The sequence below is a fragment of the Salmo salar genome, chromosome 04 (assembly GCF_965601325.2).
Source record: "Salmo salar chromosome 04, fSalSal1, whole genome shotgun sequence".
Taxonomy (NCBI): domain Eukaryota; kingdom Metazoa; phylum Chordata; class Actinopteri; order Salmoniformes; family Salmonidae; genus Salmo; species Salmo salar.
Window position 1 is genome coordinate 30,114,245 of NC_138294.1, and position 17,362 is coordinate 30,131,606.

The window sequence follows — 17,362 nt, forward strand, 5'->3', positions numbered from 1 at the left end:
TACTTCTGGGTCACGGAATTTCGAAAATATTCCAAATAAATAAAAGTTCCCCACGTAATAGTATAAAAGAGCACGTAACCTGTACATTTTCATGATATATGAGCAATAATTGTCTAAACAATAATTAACAATAACTCATATGTGTTCATAATGAAGTGATATTTGCATTACATTTGGGTTTTAAAACAAGGTCAAATAAATGCCCCCAATGCAAACACTGTATATGAAATACATATTGGTTTATAGAGAGAACTATTCTACGTGCCGATGTAAAAGTGGGATTGGGACTCTTCACTGGTATCTGTAGAGTCTATATATGGTGTTATTTCATGGGGGATTGGGGTCTATATGGCCAGCCACACGTTCTACTCTACCCACACCATTGGTTCCAATGCAATACACTATAGGCTTATAAATTACATATTGGCTTATAGAGTGAAAACTATTATTAAAAGTGAGGCAGTATCCTAGTAAAATCATATTGCTATAGGTTTATGTTACCCCCAAATATGCTATGCCTTCCAACAATTTTCTTAAACCCACCTTGGTCGCAATCAATCAAAAGTTGTTTTATGTATTTTTAGTATTATTATTATCATCATTTTTTTTTTTCCATCAAAAGGTTTGCCTCTTGGACTTGGGTTTTGTACTGATTCATAGATCATATAGGCGGTACCGGAGCATTGGGTCTCGGACCAACAAGCTCCGAGACAGCTTCTATCCCAAAGCACTGATACTTTTGAACAGCCAATAACTCCAGGCACTGAGACTTGAAAAACTAGGCAATGGCTGCCCAGCCTGGCCCACTGTCTATCAGCACTGAGTACTTGCCACTCACGGGTCTCTACCCACACAGTCACACACGCCAACACTGACACTCTTGCACACACACTGACACCAGCACACATATAAACCAACACACATGCACGCTCATCACCACGCACACACCCACACAACACTAAATTGATGTGTACCTTGATCTTATACAATCTCATTTGGAGGATCACGTTGTGTTTATGTGCCAACAGTTACAGAATTTCTGTTTTGAGAGGATGATGTTCTGCCTAAGCTACCTAGAATAGCATGAAATTGGTGGTGTTTACATTTTTTTTATAATACCTGTGCATTTAAAGCACATTGGATGGTCATAGCTATAAACATGAAAAAGAAATAGTATTACATTGAGTGTTAAAATAATGGACTCCATAAAGCAGTATGAGAAGAAACTGGAGGGCATTCTTCACTCACTACAGAAATATGTTCCTACAGTATTTGGCATTACATGGAAAGGTTGTGGACATTGTTCTGAAATATGAATGTTCTAATCATTGTGGGAATTTCAAAGCTCAGGTAGATAATAATGCATGGGACTTAGTGCTTTTCAAGAACCCAAAGTCAATTTACAATTATAGAAATGAAAAGAAAAAGAACAAAATAGGAGTCAAAACAGAACATCCGACGATACAAAACATGAATAAAGGCAGGGGTGGACTCAAAGAAGGCAAATAGTGATGTATGGGGAGGGTAGGGTTGGGATTTGGATACAAACCCGGTATAGGGTAGGTTAAGGGTTTGGTCTAGGTGCTGCTCCGTATGGTGAAGAGAGGAGTAGATGGAAGTAGTTGTGGTCCCTATGTGTGTGTGTGTGTGTGTTCACTTAAGCAGTCCTATTTGGAGATAACATCAATGAATTCATTCACAACAAGAGATTTTGTACGAAGTATCAGAAGAAGAAAAAAATATTGCATTAAATGTTATGTAAGAATGTGTATATATCAGGTGAATATAATGGTGACTCCAGGCACTGAGACTTTTGAACAGCTAGAAAATAGCTGCCCATCCTCACCCACGGTCTATCTGCACTGACTATCTGCACTGACTATCTGCACTATATGCCACTCACGGGTCTCTACCCACACACTCACACATGCACGTACTGACACTCCTGCACACACACTCACACTGACACCGACACACATAGACATTACACACTCATCACCACACATGCACACCCACCCACCACTAAAGCCTGTATTTATCTTTGATTGATTAGAAATATTTTGAGGAAGTGTTATGGCTATGTTATTGCTACGTCGTCTCAAGAGGGACAAACCATAATATTGCCATTTTTCTTCTCGTTTTACAAACAAATGTCTTTTAAAGGGAATATGCGAGGCACAGACGTTCGCTTTGCCTAGCCGAGTTCTGGTAGAAGCAAACCGAACCTAGTATGAGGGTGCCTTTATGCTGCTGCTATGTTGATTTGTTATTATTTATCCTGCTACCAGTCACTTTCTCCTTACCCCTGCCTACATGTACATATCTACCTTGACCACTCCAGTGTCCCTGGTACTGACCCTGTATATAGCTTACTTTCTCGTGTTTTTCTTATTTCTCATGTGTTTTAAAGAAAATCGACTTCATACTATTTGATATTGAATACTGCATTTTTGGGAAAGAGCTAGCAAGTCAGCACTTCACTTTACGTGTGCACGTGACAACTTGAAACTAATTTAGAACTTGTAACTGTTGATGATCAGTTGTATTGTATTAATTCAAGTCAATGTGATATTTCTTATGAATAAAGTATACTTTTTTTTGACCAAATTTACTTGCATCTCTCTTGACTTTTTGAATAAACATATTGTATGTTGTATTTCTTCCAAAGTGTACCCCAGAAGGAAAATTAAGATATGTGTCTTTTACATTATAAGGTATGATACTGTATGCGTCCTATGTCATAGTGCTATATTGTAATTGTATAGTGTAATTGTATAGTGTAATATTGTATATTGTAATTGTATAGTGTCCAGGCACCCCATTTTAAGCTGTTTGACCACAGTAAAAGTCCAGCAACACTTTTTGGAAGTAAATGTAAATGAGACTGGAAGTAAACGTTTTCCTCTACAGTCCAATATGTATTCCCTATATAGTGAATTGCTATGTTCTGTTGCATGGGTAAATAGTCACACGTTTAGATTTTTCTCTGATGTAGTTATACATTAGAAACATAATGTTAACGGATTGATTTCGTTTCATACACATAGCGTTTTACTGCAGACTTTGATTTTGAAGGTAAAATCGAAACACCGGAAGTCAATGTTGTTGTTGGTACGCTGAAGTTGCTACCGTGACGCTAATAAGGAAAGCGCATGTATGAGTCAAAATGGCTTCACTGTTTGAAGTGGACACTATGCCACCCTGAGTATCGGAGTGGTATTTCACTTTGGAACATATCTGAATGTTGCCAATCTTGACCAAAAAAAATACATCTGACATTTTGGAAGAAAAACGTCTGACATTTTTGTTAATACATTTAATCCTCTAAAATTCCAATTGAACTGGTTTAGCGTGATTTTAGCTCCAGAATTACACAGAAATAGTACACCTCATATATAGCTCAAGGTGTTATCTTTCACACCCAAGGCTTCAAGATAATATAAAGTTGATTTCACACTGGTCCTAACAAAATTACATAATCAACTGTTACATTATTTCAAACTATTTATCGTCTTTCATTTAAAAGTTATTTGTTTGTTTCTGGCTGTAGGCTATTAATGCCAACGCATTTTAGATGTTTACAGACATACCACACCAACCCTTTTGTAAACTTTTAGCCCTCGTTATTTCTCTAATAATTCAGTATATACAACAGGCTCCCTCTATCCCCCGCGATCTACAATAATGTTACTAATCCCGACCGTGCAACAGTATAGAACGTTCCAGGAAATGGAAAATAAAAAATAACTATTTTCTAGGCATATGCATATTAGCCTATGATTTGGTTATAAACAGATTTTCCCGGTTATTGACAAGCAATAACTATAGAGCCACACAATAACCTAATAATAAAACTATACTTGATCATCAAATCAGCTGAGTTATTAATTTGGGATGTAAACTGCTGCTTTGAGGACTTTCCCCTGATATAGCCTATACCACAATTGTGCTAGTAGGAACTAGGAGAGTCGGAAATGTCATACTTGCTAACTGATTGAACGCAGCACGTATATAACTACAACCAATTAGCAAGTCTGACATTTCCGACTTTCCTAGTAACGACAGGAAAATCAACGCATCACTAGTCCTGGTGAATGGATTCGTAATTCTGTCAAGCTAATTCGTTTCAACTCTTCATGTATAAATAATAGTTCACCAACGTGCGACTCCTCCCATTCACACGCCTCCGCTTTAGTTCTCCCGTTAAATTCCACATGCCTGCCTGACATAAACCACCCAAGGGAAGGGGAGGAGTGGCACTAGACAAGGACATTAATACTGTAACATAGTAACACAAGGGGTAAAGTTGTGGAAGTTAGGGAAGGAATTCGTTTTCAGAAAGGTAATTAATTAACTGGCTTGGTTACAGCGTGAGAAAAGGCCGAGACGCGCTTCCTGTTGGCTGTGTAACTTTTAGGAATATGAAACGGGAAAACTAGTAGACGTAAGAGAAGGTAAAAAAAAAAACCGTTAACGCTATCCGGTGCCTGTCTGTTGCTACTTTACTGAATATGGCAGGGACACGGACAAGAAGAGGGACTGGTTCGGAACAGTCTCGAACTGCGAGGGCAGCTGCTATTGCTGAGCAGTTGCACCATGAATGCGCCCTCTTATTGGAACTGTATGTAAGTATTTATTCGAGTGTAGCCTAGAGTGGGTGAAGTCTGGACAGGCTAGTGCATTTCGCTTCGCAATTATTAACCTGTTATTAGGCCTACTGGCTACTTGACAAAACATGTCATTTGGCCAGTAGTCTAGCCTATGCAAGGGATATGGAAGAAGGGATATGGAAGACTGGGATATGGAAATGTGTTGATGCATGGACATGTATTGATGGATTGTGTGTGTTTGTGTTTGTGTGTGTGTGTGTGTGTGTGTGTGTGTGTGTGTGTGTGTGTGTGTGTGTGTGTGGCATCCGATCCAGGAGTGGGGTCCAGGAATGTAGCTAGAAAAGGAGGGGGAGTGAATATGTGAATAGTCATGCACGCCCCATATAAAAACAATGACAGAGGTAGGCAGTTTTCTGGCGCACGGGTCGATGTCCGGACATGCACGTTTTTCTATGTGCATCGCTTTTTCACTCAATGAATGACACTATGTGAATGATGGGGTGCGAATGATCACAGTATTCTTTATTTCCTGCCAAATAGCCAGATAAATCCCCGCCAATGCGCACACACCTCAACCTGCGGACTCGGGCTCTTTGCTGGGAGGAAGGGAAGCGGTTACGAATGTAACCTTTATCTATCAGCCAACTAACTATAAGACAATGCTTTTGGATCACCACCCCAATAACCTGCACAATATTAGGCAATAAGGTCTGATATATATATATTCGTTTTTTTTACCGAAGTAAAATAATGAACAAACCCGTTTGAAAAACTACAACTTAACTGAAATTATTATCTTTGACACCAAAACTAACTAAAATAAAAACCTTAATGAATTATGTTCAGTTTAAAAAAAATGGGGGCAAAAATCGAATGGGGTTTTCAATCTTTTTTTATGGGGGTTTCAAGCTTTTGAATCTGATGGTTCACATTGAGATTGACTTTATAACTGAAAGGTAGACTCAGCAAGATGACATTGCCACAAGCATCACCATATTGGGCGCGTTTGAGTTGTAAGGCTAAAGCACGCAACGCTCTTGATTGTTGCAAAAATGTTCCCACTACTACTGTTCACTTCGTGCATCTACGTCATCTCGCTGAGTCTACCTTTAAAGCTAACCTAACCTATGACCTGACCCATCACCTTAGGGCGTTTCCATTTTAATGGACCCATGAACACCAACATGTAAAGTACATAGGTGCATGTCAAATTGGGTGTCAAATGAAAGCTGAGTCTTTATTTGTTAGAAATTAAGGCATATATACATTTTTCAACCACTTTCCATCCTAAAAATTAGGAATAATCAAAGGCTTTTATTTCTGGTCAAACAGATGGAAAAGGGGTCTTAGACAGCATCTAACATCTTAAAAAGGTATTAGAGATACACCAAAACACAACAATGTAGAAATAAAGACCCCTGCCAACTAATATCAACACTTTCCTATTTCGTTTTGGAGAAATGTTTTTGTTAAGTTTAACAAACATTGTCGTGTGCCTTGTAATTCCATTACCAAAACCCACATATCTTGAAGATATTTTCTAATTTCTCTCCCTCATGAGGAGGGAGGATAATGAAAGTTCACAGAAGTAACATGTAAACGTAGACCTACCAATTCGTTATAGTGTTCTTATTGATATCAAGTTTGTTCATGAATTATTAGTTGATTAAAACTTGTAGTTCTGTTACCAAATTGTAGTAAGGGAATTACTGCAATTGAAAAGGCTACAATGGAAAATCAGAGTACGTAGTCACAAGCCACAGTTAGGTCACCTGCTACTGTCCTCCCTTCCACTGGTATACTGCTACGTTTAGCTCATACATTTTTTTTTTCTTCTGCCATCTGGTGGTCAAAGCAAGACTGGACAACCCCTCCCTCTCACGCTTCCTCTCTGCTGCTCTCTGTCTCTCTCTCTCTCTCTCTCAATCCAATTCAATTCAATTCAAGGGGCTTTATTGGTATGGTAAACATATGTTAACATTGCCAAAGCAAGTGAAGTAGATAATAAACAAAAGTGAAATAAACAATAAAAATGAACAGTAAACATTACACTCACAGAAGTTCCAAAAGATAAAGACATTTAAAATGTCATATTATGTGTATATATATACAGTTGTAACGATGTGCAAATGGTTAAAGTACAAAAGGGAAAATAAATAAACATGAATATGGGTTGTATTTACAATGGTGTTTGTTCTTCACTGGTTGCCCTTTTCTTGTGGCAACAGGTCACAAATCTTGCTGCTGTGATGGCACACTGTGGTATCTCTCTCTCCAGTTAATGTCACTCTCCTGAGATCTACCATGACACCTACCCTCTACCCTCTTTCCATTTACAGTAACAAGTATCCTCACCCACTGAGCACCAACTGACACCGGACATCCATGGCTGGACCAAATCTGAACCAATCATAGACGTCTATGTTTCACAAGTTTGGACATCACAGTACATCACAGTAGAGTTCAGTACAGTGCAGTAGAGTACACTAGAGTAGAGTACAGTATAATGTTCAGTATCGTACTGAACATATGTACTGTACTGAACTCTAATGTGATTTTGAAATTTGTGAAACATAGTCTATGATTGGTTCAGATTTGGTCTGGACCAGACCAACCAAATGTGTTTTCTTTTTTTGTGGGGGGGGCGGGGGGGCTCATTACAATAATAGCCAGTGTGTAGAATAATAACCAAATATGCAAAATAAGAATATTGCATATTTCTACCTGTGTAGCTATTCAGGATACATCACCATGAAGGGAATGATATTCATATCCATAATTATGCATTTCTGTACACCACAGATCAGGGACCCATGATGTAATTCTGTTACCGTAATTCCATTACCGGAGGTAAATCCATTTCACCTACTGTAGTTCAATATCCAAAATATATGTTTTTTCAAACTCAAAGTGCCATGTCGTAGCTGACACCCCATTATTTCTGCAGAAATATTTTAAAGTTAATATTAAACAATAGTTTTTGGATAATGTGCTTAAACATCTGAGGGAAACTTATTGTAATTCTGTTACCAAACTTTGAATCTGCACAGTTCTTCCAGTAAATGTGTTTATGTGAACTTTTCTTGTTCAAACTAGTCCTTGTGCATAGAATCGTATGGTTTGTTCAACTTTGAAATCAATGGTTTTGGTTTGGCATACATTTTTTAAGATAAAAATCTAAGTCAAAGCGTAATTACGTTACCATGGAATTGCCCCTTATGCATTACTTCCCCACAGTGGAAGAAGTGACATCCCAAAAAAACACAAAAACTATACAACACATACATGTCTCCTAGCCTCCCACATATAGGCTTCTTTCTGTCCCTAACACTGAAACTGAAAGTAAATAACATAGAAACTAAATAGAAATGTTTTCATATATTATTCAACATATATACATTTGCGGTTTATGTGCATTTATTCAAGATACAGCCCACAAATATGCTAATAGTTTTCAACTTATCTATCAACACAGTCATTACTCGTAATAATGTATTGTAATAGATCATGACAGTGAAGAGCTTGCTGTCTCTGGTTTGCCGTACCTTTGCCTCTCCCTCTAGACAGGCCTATACAATATAGGCCTATCCCTCAAAGTTCATAGCTCACTCCACTACTGCCTATTACAAGCCTATATACACATTTACTTGACCATTGCTCTTGTATAAGCAGGGCTGCCTGGTCGATGTTACACGGTAATCATTCTACCGCACAGGCACAGAATCATATTCACGGTGGTCAGAATGTTAGCACCTTGGTGTAATGTCGTGACCGGGGGCCAGGTACTCAATGGAGTCACAGCTCTCTCACTATACTCTGATCTAGATGCAATAGAATATAATAACTCCCTCTCTCTCTCTCTCTCTCTCTCTCTCTCTCGTCGTCGTCGTCTGTCGTCTGCGTCGTCGTCGTCGTCGTCGTCTGTCGTCGTCTGTCTGTCTGTCTGTCTGTCTGTCTGTCTGTCTGTCTGTCTCTCTGTCTGTCTCTCTCTCTCTGTCTCTCTCTCTCTCTCTCTCTCTCTCACAGAGAGAGAGAGAGACTCGACACCTATGATGTCACACATCCTGCCTGTTTGTCCCCCTGGAGTGAAGTTGGGGAAGGTTGGTTCTGGTAGTTGAACCAGCTATCCATTTGAACCACTAACCTCTCTGTTCCGATGGGGCCAGGGCGGATGTTGTCCTAACCGCAATAGGGTTCAAACATTTGCCAGTTGTTGCTCATCAGGGAAAATTGCTAGATTATCATTGGAAAATGCTCAAACAGGCTCTTTACCGCCATAGTCTCTTAGGTCAGCTCTTTTTGTACTTCGTCAACCATTGCACAAGCAGTTTGGTTTAAACGCTAACTCGGAATGAGTGACTTATTCATATATACATTCCTCATGGCCACAGCTTCCATTTACTACGGCGTCCATATTCTGACAGCCTCAGCCTCCGGAGCAGTTAAACGTGGTGTCCATGGTGGTATTGCAAAATACAAAAAAGTGATGTCTTTGAAACGCTTGCCCAAATGTGTTAAGGCTATGACTAGTACTTTATATTTGATGAACAAAATACTTAAGCAGTATACCTTTGGTCATATATGCCACGTCTCTTTTAGAGAACTGGATTAGCATTGCTGCCTTTGAGTTGCATTAGCACATTGAGTTTGGTTGTGCACTAATCATTGGGTTATGCCTGACTTTGGTCATTTGTGGTTGATTGCCTTGCCCTGTAACAGTTTGGTTGTGCACTAAAACATGAGTTTTTCTCCACTCACTGTCATGGAAATGTACTTTTAAACACTTCTAATGTGTTTTGTCTTTACACGCCATCACCCTCTTCTTCCTCTCCACTTCCACACTCTCTCCATCCCTCCTCCTCACTCCCCACTTCAGAGAAAAAAGGAGACGTTCGCCGAGGAACTCACCATCGGGGGGGACCGCCTGGTGACCGTGCCACCACTCTCCTCCCAGCTCTCGTCGAATGACATGTTGTGGCGCCTCTACTCCGCCCTGCAACAGTGCCGGAACCTCCTGGAGCATGCCATTGGCCGGGAAGAGGGGGTGGGAAACGACAGGAACAGGACCGAATACGAGAGCCAGAAGAAAACAGTGAGTGACCGGCTGGGGCACCTGCTAGAGAGCACACGACTCCTCCTGGCGGACGGAGCTGGAACTGCAGCCTTCACTCCTGATCCGAATAATACTGAGGTACAGAATTACTGGTGTATGGTAAAGTTGCCCCTAGACACTGATCTGGGGTCAGTTTTGAATTTGCCCCACTAATGGTTAATATACAGTACCAACTTGAAACCCTCAGTAGACCCAGCAGGCCTCCTTTCAATACTTGTAAAATAACTGTAAAATCCAACTTGGAAGTCATCCTTGATCTGACATAGCTGGTGTGGTGAACCCTGATGAAGGCTATGGGACAAAACATGTTGGTTTTAACAATAATAAAGCTTTTTATCAACTGACAGTCTTCCAAGAGTTGCTGAATTTCCTCTTCACTTCAGTTTGCTCCTCAATTCATGTACCTTGGTTGGAGAGCAAGGTAGCAGCAATATTAATTTCCCTTTTTAGTGTAAACCAGGGCCACGTATAGACGACAGATAAGACTGGTGGAAACATTTTGCTTTCAGATATCCCTAATATTTCAGATCAGTGATGAGTTCAAGGAGGAGAGGAAGAAATTAGGCTTTTGTTAACAACTTATGATAAGCTTATAAACTTTATGTAAGGACTATCCTTTCTAGTATAAACAAACTGATTATATTACATAGTTTATTAATCATAGATTGTTATTCATTATTTATATACGGTTAGGTCAAATCAGTTGTTTACATGTACTGTATATATACAGTGGAGTCTGAAATGATTGACACCCTTAATAAAGATAACGGCTGTATAAAATAAATGATTCAAACACTGAGCTATATTGTATGCTCCAAAAAATTGGGAAATTATATTATTTTATACTAATATTATTGATCAGAAAAATACATTTTGTTTAACAAGTTTCATTTTTTTCTCTCAAAAACGTAAGGGGTCAAAATTATTGACACCCCTTTTTCAATACCTCACCTTATGACGATAACAGCACTTAACCTTTTTCAAAAAAAATGTATGAGTTGGAGAACACATTGGGAGGGATCTTAGACCATTCCTCCATACAGAATCCTTCCAGATTCTTGATATCCTTCGTCTGCTCTTATGGACTGCCCACTTCAATTCAAACCACAGGTTTTCAATGGGTTTCAAATCCGGAGACTGAGATGGCCATTGCAAAATGCGGATTTTATGGCCAATTAACCAATTCCTTGTGGATTTTCAAAACAAATCACATTTTATTTGCCACATATGCCGAATACAACAGGAGTAGGTAGACCTTACCGTGAAATGCTTACTTACAAGCCCTTAACAAATGATGCAGTTTCAAGAAAAATAAGAGTTAAGAAATTATTTACAAAATAAACTAAAGTAAAAAAAAGAGTAACAATAAAATAACAATAACGAGGCTATATACAGGGGGCACCGGTACCGAGTCAATGTGATTTTGATGTGTGCTTGGGGTTATTGTCTTGCTGGGAAATCCACTTGCAGCACTGGTGTGCGTGGCCAAAGACCTAATTCTCATGTAATCTGACCAAAGCACCTGCTCCAATCCAAGTGGCAATTTGTTGGACATTTGTAGAGCTCTTTGGCCACGCACACCAGTGATGGGGTTGGCATCGAAATGAGAATGCATGAGCAGAAAATAATCCCATACCTACTGTAAAATATGGTTGTGGCTCTTTGATGTTCTGAGGTTATTTTGCTTCCACTGGTCCTGGGGCCTTTGTTAAGGTCAACGGCATCATGATCTTTACCCAGTACCAAGGCATTTTAGCCAAAAACTTGGTTGCCTCTGCCAGGAGGCTGAAACTTTGCCGCAAGTGGATCTTCCAGCAAGAAAAAAACCCCAAGCACACATCAAAATCCACAAATAAATTGTTAAATTGGCCATAAAATCAACATTATTCTAATGGCCATCTCAGTCTCCGGACCAGAAACCCAAATCAAATCAAATTGTAGCCTCTAAGGTGCAGGGTTGAGTAACCGGGTGGTAAGCCGGCTAGTGATGGATATTTAACAGTCTGATGGCCTTGAAATAGAAGCTGTTTTTCAGTCTCTCTGTCCCAGCTTTGATGCACCTATACTGACTTGAACTTCTGGATGATAGCGGTGTGAACAGACTGTGGCTCAGGTGGTTGATGTTCTTAATGATCGTTTTAGCCTTCCTGTGACATCGGGTGCTGTAAGTGTCCTGGAGGGCAGGCAGTATGCCCCCGGTGATGCGTTGGGCAGACTGCACCACCCTCTGGAGAGCCCTGTGGTTGCGGGCTGTGCAGTTGCCGTACCAGGTGGTGGCGCCTTCTTCACCACACTGGACCATTTCAGATTGTCAGTGATGTGTACGCCGAGGAACTTGAAGCTTTCCACCTTCTCCACTGCGGTCCCGTCGATGTGGATAGGGGCGTGCTCCCTCTGCTGTTTCCTGAAGTCCACGACCTCTGTTAAGGGAGAGGTTGTTTTCCTGGCACCGCTCCACCAGGGCCCTCACCTCCTCCCTGTAGGCTCTCTCGTCATTGTTGGTAATCAGGCCTAATGCTGTTGTGTCTACTGGAAACCTAATGATTGAGTTGGAGGCGTGGGTGGCCATGCAGACATGGGTGAACAGGGTGTACAGGAGGGGCTGAGCATGCACCCTTGTGGGGCCCCTGTGTTGAGGATCAGCGAAGTGGAGGTGTTGTTTCCTACCTTCACCACCTGGGGGCAGCCGTCAGGAAGTCCATACCCAGTTGGACAGGGCGGGGTTCAGACCCAAGCCCTGAGCTTAATGATGAGCTTGGAGGGTACTATGGTGTTGAATGCTGAGCTATAGTCAATGAACAGCATTCTTACGTAAGTATTCCTCTTTTCCAGATGGAATAGTATAATGGCAATTGGATCGTCTGTAGATCTATTGGGGCGGTAAGCAAATTGAAGTGGGTCTAGGGTGTCAGGTAAGGTAGAGGTGATATGATCCTTAACTAGCCTCTCAAAGCACTTCATGAGGATAGAAGTGAGTGCTACGGGGTGATAGTAATTTAGTTCAGTTACCTTTGCTTTCTTGGGTACAGGAACAATGGTGGACATCTTGAAGCGAGTGGGGACAGCAGACTGGGATAGGGAGAGATTGAATATGTCCATAAACACTCCAGCAAGCTGGTCTGTGCATGCTCTGGGGACGCGGCTAGGGATGCTGTCTGGGCAAGCAGCCTTGCGAGGGTTAACACACTTAAATGTCTTACCCTTGTCGGCCACGGAGAACAAGAGCCCACAGTCCTTGGGAGCGGGCCCCGTCTGTGGCACCGTCGGTGGCACCATGTTATTCTCAATCCGGGCGAAGAAGATGTTTAGCTTGTCCAGGAGCAAGACATTGGTGTCCGTGACGTGCTGATTTTCTCTATGTAATCCATGATTGTCTGTAGACCCTGCCACAAACGTCTCGTGTCTGAGCCGTTGAATTGCAACTCCACTTTGTCTCTCTACTGACGTTTTTTCCTGTTTAATTGCCTTACGGAGGGAATAACTACACTGTTTGTATTCAACCATATTCCCAGACACCTTGCCATGCTTAAATGCGGTGGTTTGTGCTTTCAGTTTTGCGTAAATGCTGCCATTTTCCCACGGTTTCTGATTTGGGTAGGTTTAAATAGTCACAGTGGGAACAATATCCACTATACACTTCCTGATGAACTCAGTCACAATGTCCATGTGTATGTCAATGTTATTCTCAGAGGCTACCCGGAACATATTCCAGTCTGCGTGATCAAAACAATCTTGAAGTACTTCCTGTTTGAGTTTCTGCCTATAGGAATGGAGGAGCAAAATGGAGTCGTGATCTGATTTGCCGAAGGGAGTGCGGGGGAGGGCCTTGTAGGCATTCCGAAAGGGTGGTTTTACCAGAGTGAGTACTACTGTCAATGTGTTGATAGAACTTCGGTAGTGTTTTCCTCAAATTTGGTTTGTTGAAATCCCCAGGTACTAGAAATGGGGACTCAGGATATGTGGTTTCCAGTTTGCATAAAGTCCAGTGTAGTTCCTTGAGGGCCGTTGGAGTATCGGCTTGAGAGGGAATATACACGTCTGTGACTATAACCAAAGAGAATTCTCTTGCGTGGTATATGGTCGGCATTTGATTGTGAGGTATTCTAGGTCGGGTGAACAAAAGGACTTGAGTTTCTGAATGTTATCAGAATCACACCATGAGAAGTTAATCATGAAACATACACCACCGCCCTTCTTCTTCCCAGAGAGTTCTTTATTCCTGTCTGTGCGATGTACTGAGAACCCAGCTGGCTGTATGAACGAAGACAGTATATCCCGAGAGAGCCATGATTCCGTGAAACAGAGTATGTTACAGTTCCTGATGTCTCTCTGGGAGGAGATCCTCGCCCTGAGCTTGTCTACTTTATTGTCCAGAGACTGAACATTAGCAAGTAATATACTCGGAAGCGGTGGATGGTGTGCACGCCTCCTGAGTCGGACTAGAAGTCCACTCCGAATACCTCTTCTCCACCGGCGGCGTCTTGGAGCAGCCTCTGGGATAAGTTCAGTTGCCCTAGGGGGTACGAACAAAGAATCCAATTCGGGAAAGTTGTATTCCTGGTCGTAATGCTGGTGAGTTACTGTCACTCTGATATCCAAAAGTTATTTCTGGTTGTATGTAATAACACAAAAAACATTCTGGGCTAATAATGTAATGTAAAAAAACTTAATACTGCAAAGTTGTTTTGGAGCTAGAAGCAGAGCTGCCATGTCTGTCGGCGCCATCTTGCTATATCATTGAAAACCTGTGGTTTGAATATAAGAGGGCAGTTTATAAGTGCAGAAGAAGAATGTCAATGAGGAATGGTCTATGATCCCTATGTTTTTTCCAACTCATAAAACATTTTAGAAGAAGTTTCAGTGCTGTTATGGTCACAAGGTGAGGTATTGAAAACAGAGGTGTCAATAATTTTAACTCCTACCTTTTTGAAAATATATATTACTTGATAAACAAAATCACTGTTTCTGAGCAAATGTATTATTATAAATAATCTAATTTCCCATTTTTTTTAAAGATACAATATAGCTCAGTATTTGAATTATTTATTTTATACAGTCATGTTTGCTCATCTTTATCAAGGGTGTCAATAATTTCAGACACCACTGTATGTTCTAGTACAGTGTTTCCTAATCTATTCCTGAGGCACACCCCGGGTTTGACCAGGCATTGATTAGTCCACCAGTCGAATCGGGTGTGCTAGAACAAAAATATACAACCCTCTGGATCTCCGGGGAACAGATTCGGGAAACACTGTTCTAACACATCACACTCTATCCCTCGCTCTCTCTCTGTCGGTCTCTCTCTCTCTCTTCCTCTCCCTCCCTCACTTTGTCTGCTCTCTGTCTCTGACTGTCCCTCCTTAACCCTCTCTCTCTCCCCCCCTCCCTTTCTCTTCTTCTACAACCCCCCCCCCCCCTCTCGTGAGTAGATAGATGGTCCGGTGAACGGCAGCCCGTTTGCGCTAAAGCTCTGGATCTATCGCATCTTCAACGAGCTGGAGCACTGGACGCTCACCGCCTCCAAGACCCTGAAGGACCTGCACCCTGACGGAGCCGCCCCCAAGGAGCGTGGAACGAGGGGGAAGGCAAGAGGGAGGAGGACCCGGAGATGAGATAGTAGAGATTGGGAGTAGCCTGTGAGTGAGGAAGGAGAGAGCAGGGAAGACAAAGAAAGAGAGGGATGGGGTGAGGAGAGAGAGAGAGAGAGAGAGAGAGAGAGAGAAAGAGGTATGGATGGAAAGAAAGAGAGAGAGAGGTAAACAGATTGAGAGGATGAGGTGGAGAATGTGACGTGGAAGAAGAAAGAGAGAAGGCAGGCAGGAGTCAGAAAGGCTGAGAGAGATGGAATGAAGAGAAGGAAAAGAGTGACAACAGCCAGTGGAAGTATAAAGATTCTGTGAAAAGAGTGAGAAGAGTATATGTTAAAGTTAATAAATATATACAGAGTGGTGACATGGACACATAAGAAAGTCTACTACAACATACAACCAATGTGTGACATAACAGTGTTGATTTGGTCATTCAAGAGATACTTTTCTAACAAGGGCTCTGCGCTGTAGCTCCACTTGCTGCTAACAAACATAGGACACTGGGTGGCAGGTAGCCTAGCAGTTAGAGCATTAGGCCAGTAACTGAAAGGTTGTGAGTTCGAATCCCCGAGCTGACAAGGTGGAAGAAAATCTGTTGATCTGCGCTTGAGCAAGGAGCTTAACCCTAATTGCTCCAGGGTCTCCATCAATAATGGCTGTGTTTCAGGGGGAGTGGGATATACAAAAAACACATTTCCATTTCACACCTCACACGTATACATGCAGTGAAACAGGACAAATATAAGCAACTTCTATTTGACCTTTGACGAACATAGAATTAAGGAGTTACATAAACTGTTCACCACTTGAGTCAATCCCTTTAAAATCTCCAATTCAAGAGCTTGACATTCTATAAAAAAAATAATCTTTGTAATTCAACAGGGTTTGATGCAGCAAAAAGCGAGTTAAGGAATTACTGAAGAATTTCTGCTGTTTACACCTGGTATCAAGATGTGTTCTCAGCCTGGTTTTGCTGCCTAGAGTCAAAGGATTCTACCATGACCTTCCTTTTGCCTACTCCAGACATACTACGGCCAGTCTTTCAGAACATTTCATTTAGTCTCCTCCCACTTGGCACACACTGGTTGAATCGACGTTGTCTTCACGTCATTCGTTGAACCAACGTGGAATAGACATCCAACTGACGTCTGTGCCCAGTGGGCTGTTCTCACTTTATGTTAACTGAATGGCAATATTCCTTCCAAATGTAATGTGATCATAAATATCAGCATCATTTTGATTGTAACATTTAGTGTGGTTATTGTAAGAGATTTGGTTTGGCATTGGCTTAAAACTTCAAATCTGAAGAGGGAAAAATGATTTTATACAACACAGGATCATTTTGATCTGGATTAAATGTTCTGATAAACTGGCCCCTGGATCCCAAAACGATCCCACAAATGAGATGTAATGTTGGTGACAGCTACAGGATCCACTTTGGTAATGGAGTGTAGATTTCCGGTTCAAGACAGTGGTTTATGTGATACCAATTTCCGATCCTTGTGGGCCGGTATCATGCATTAGATGGAAATCTTAATACCACAAATTGTTTCACATTTAAGATGCATCCCAATAGTCTTGAATGACTTCCTATCTATTTAGAGACCACAAACAATGTAACAGGTCATTTTGGGGTTATGACAAGGTATGAGAAAGGGTAGGCTATTTCATTAAGTGTACTTGCCCTTTAAAGCAGATCTTGGGTCAGTTCTGCATTTTTCCCACGAATGGTTAAGGTTAGGATTGGGGAGGGGAAGCTGATCCTAGATCTGTACCCAGGGGAAATTTAGGTCCATAACATTCCATTACTTACTGCTGGATGGTAATCTCACAGATTGTGCCTTGAAGTGATGTGATGAGTTTAGCTGTGCCCTGCCCTCTGTGCCCTGCCCTCTAGTGGCGATTAGAGGAACCTAAATAAAACATCCCAACTGTGCAGCTCCTACTAGAGAACCACTGGGAATGCAGGCTTTTGCTCCGGCCCTGCTCTAACACCAGACTCGGCTAATCCAGTTCTGAACCTGTATAAGACAGAAAAAATATAATAATAT

General features: G+C 41.4%; 1 protein-coding gene across 2 annotated transcripts in view; it reads left to right on the forward strand.

Annotated features, from left to right (window-relative positions):
- Window positions 1-4,206: 4,206 nt before the first annotated feature.
- LOC106602677 (uncharacterized) overlaps window positions 4,207-17,362 on the forward strand; it is a 13,927-nt gene continuing 771 nt past the window's right edge. Inside the window, exons 1-3 of one of the 2 annotated variants that reach the window (XM_014195430.3) lie at window positions 4,207-4,625; window positions 9,487-9,801; window positions 15,153-17,362. The exon at window positions 15,153-17,362 is cut by the window's right edge and continues 771 nt beyond it. In XM_014195430.3, the coding sequence (XP_014050905.1) occupies window positions 4,512-4,625; window positions 9,487-9,801; window positions 15,153-15,335 (612 nt within the window). In that variant the 5' untranslated portion in view covers window positions 4,207-4,511 and the 3' untranslated portion in view covers window positions 15,336-17,362. Of the gene's footprint in view, window positions 4,626-8,561; window positions 8,711-9,486; window positions 9,802-15,152 lie in introns of those variants that run through there. The other variant, XM_082974271.1, reaches the window with a different exon arrangement.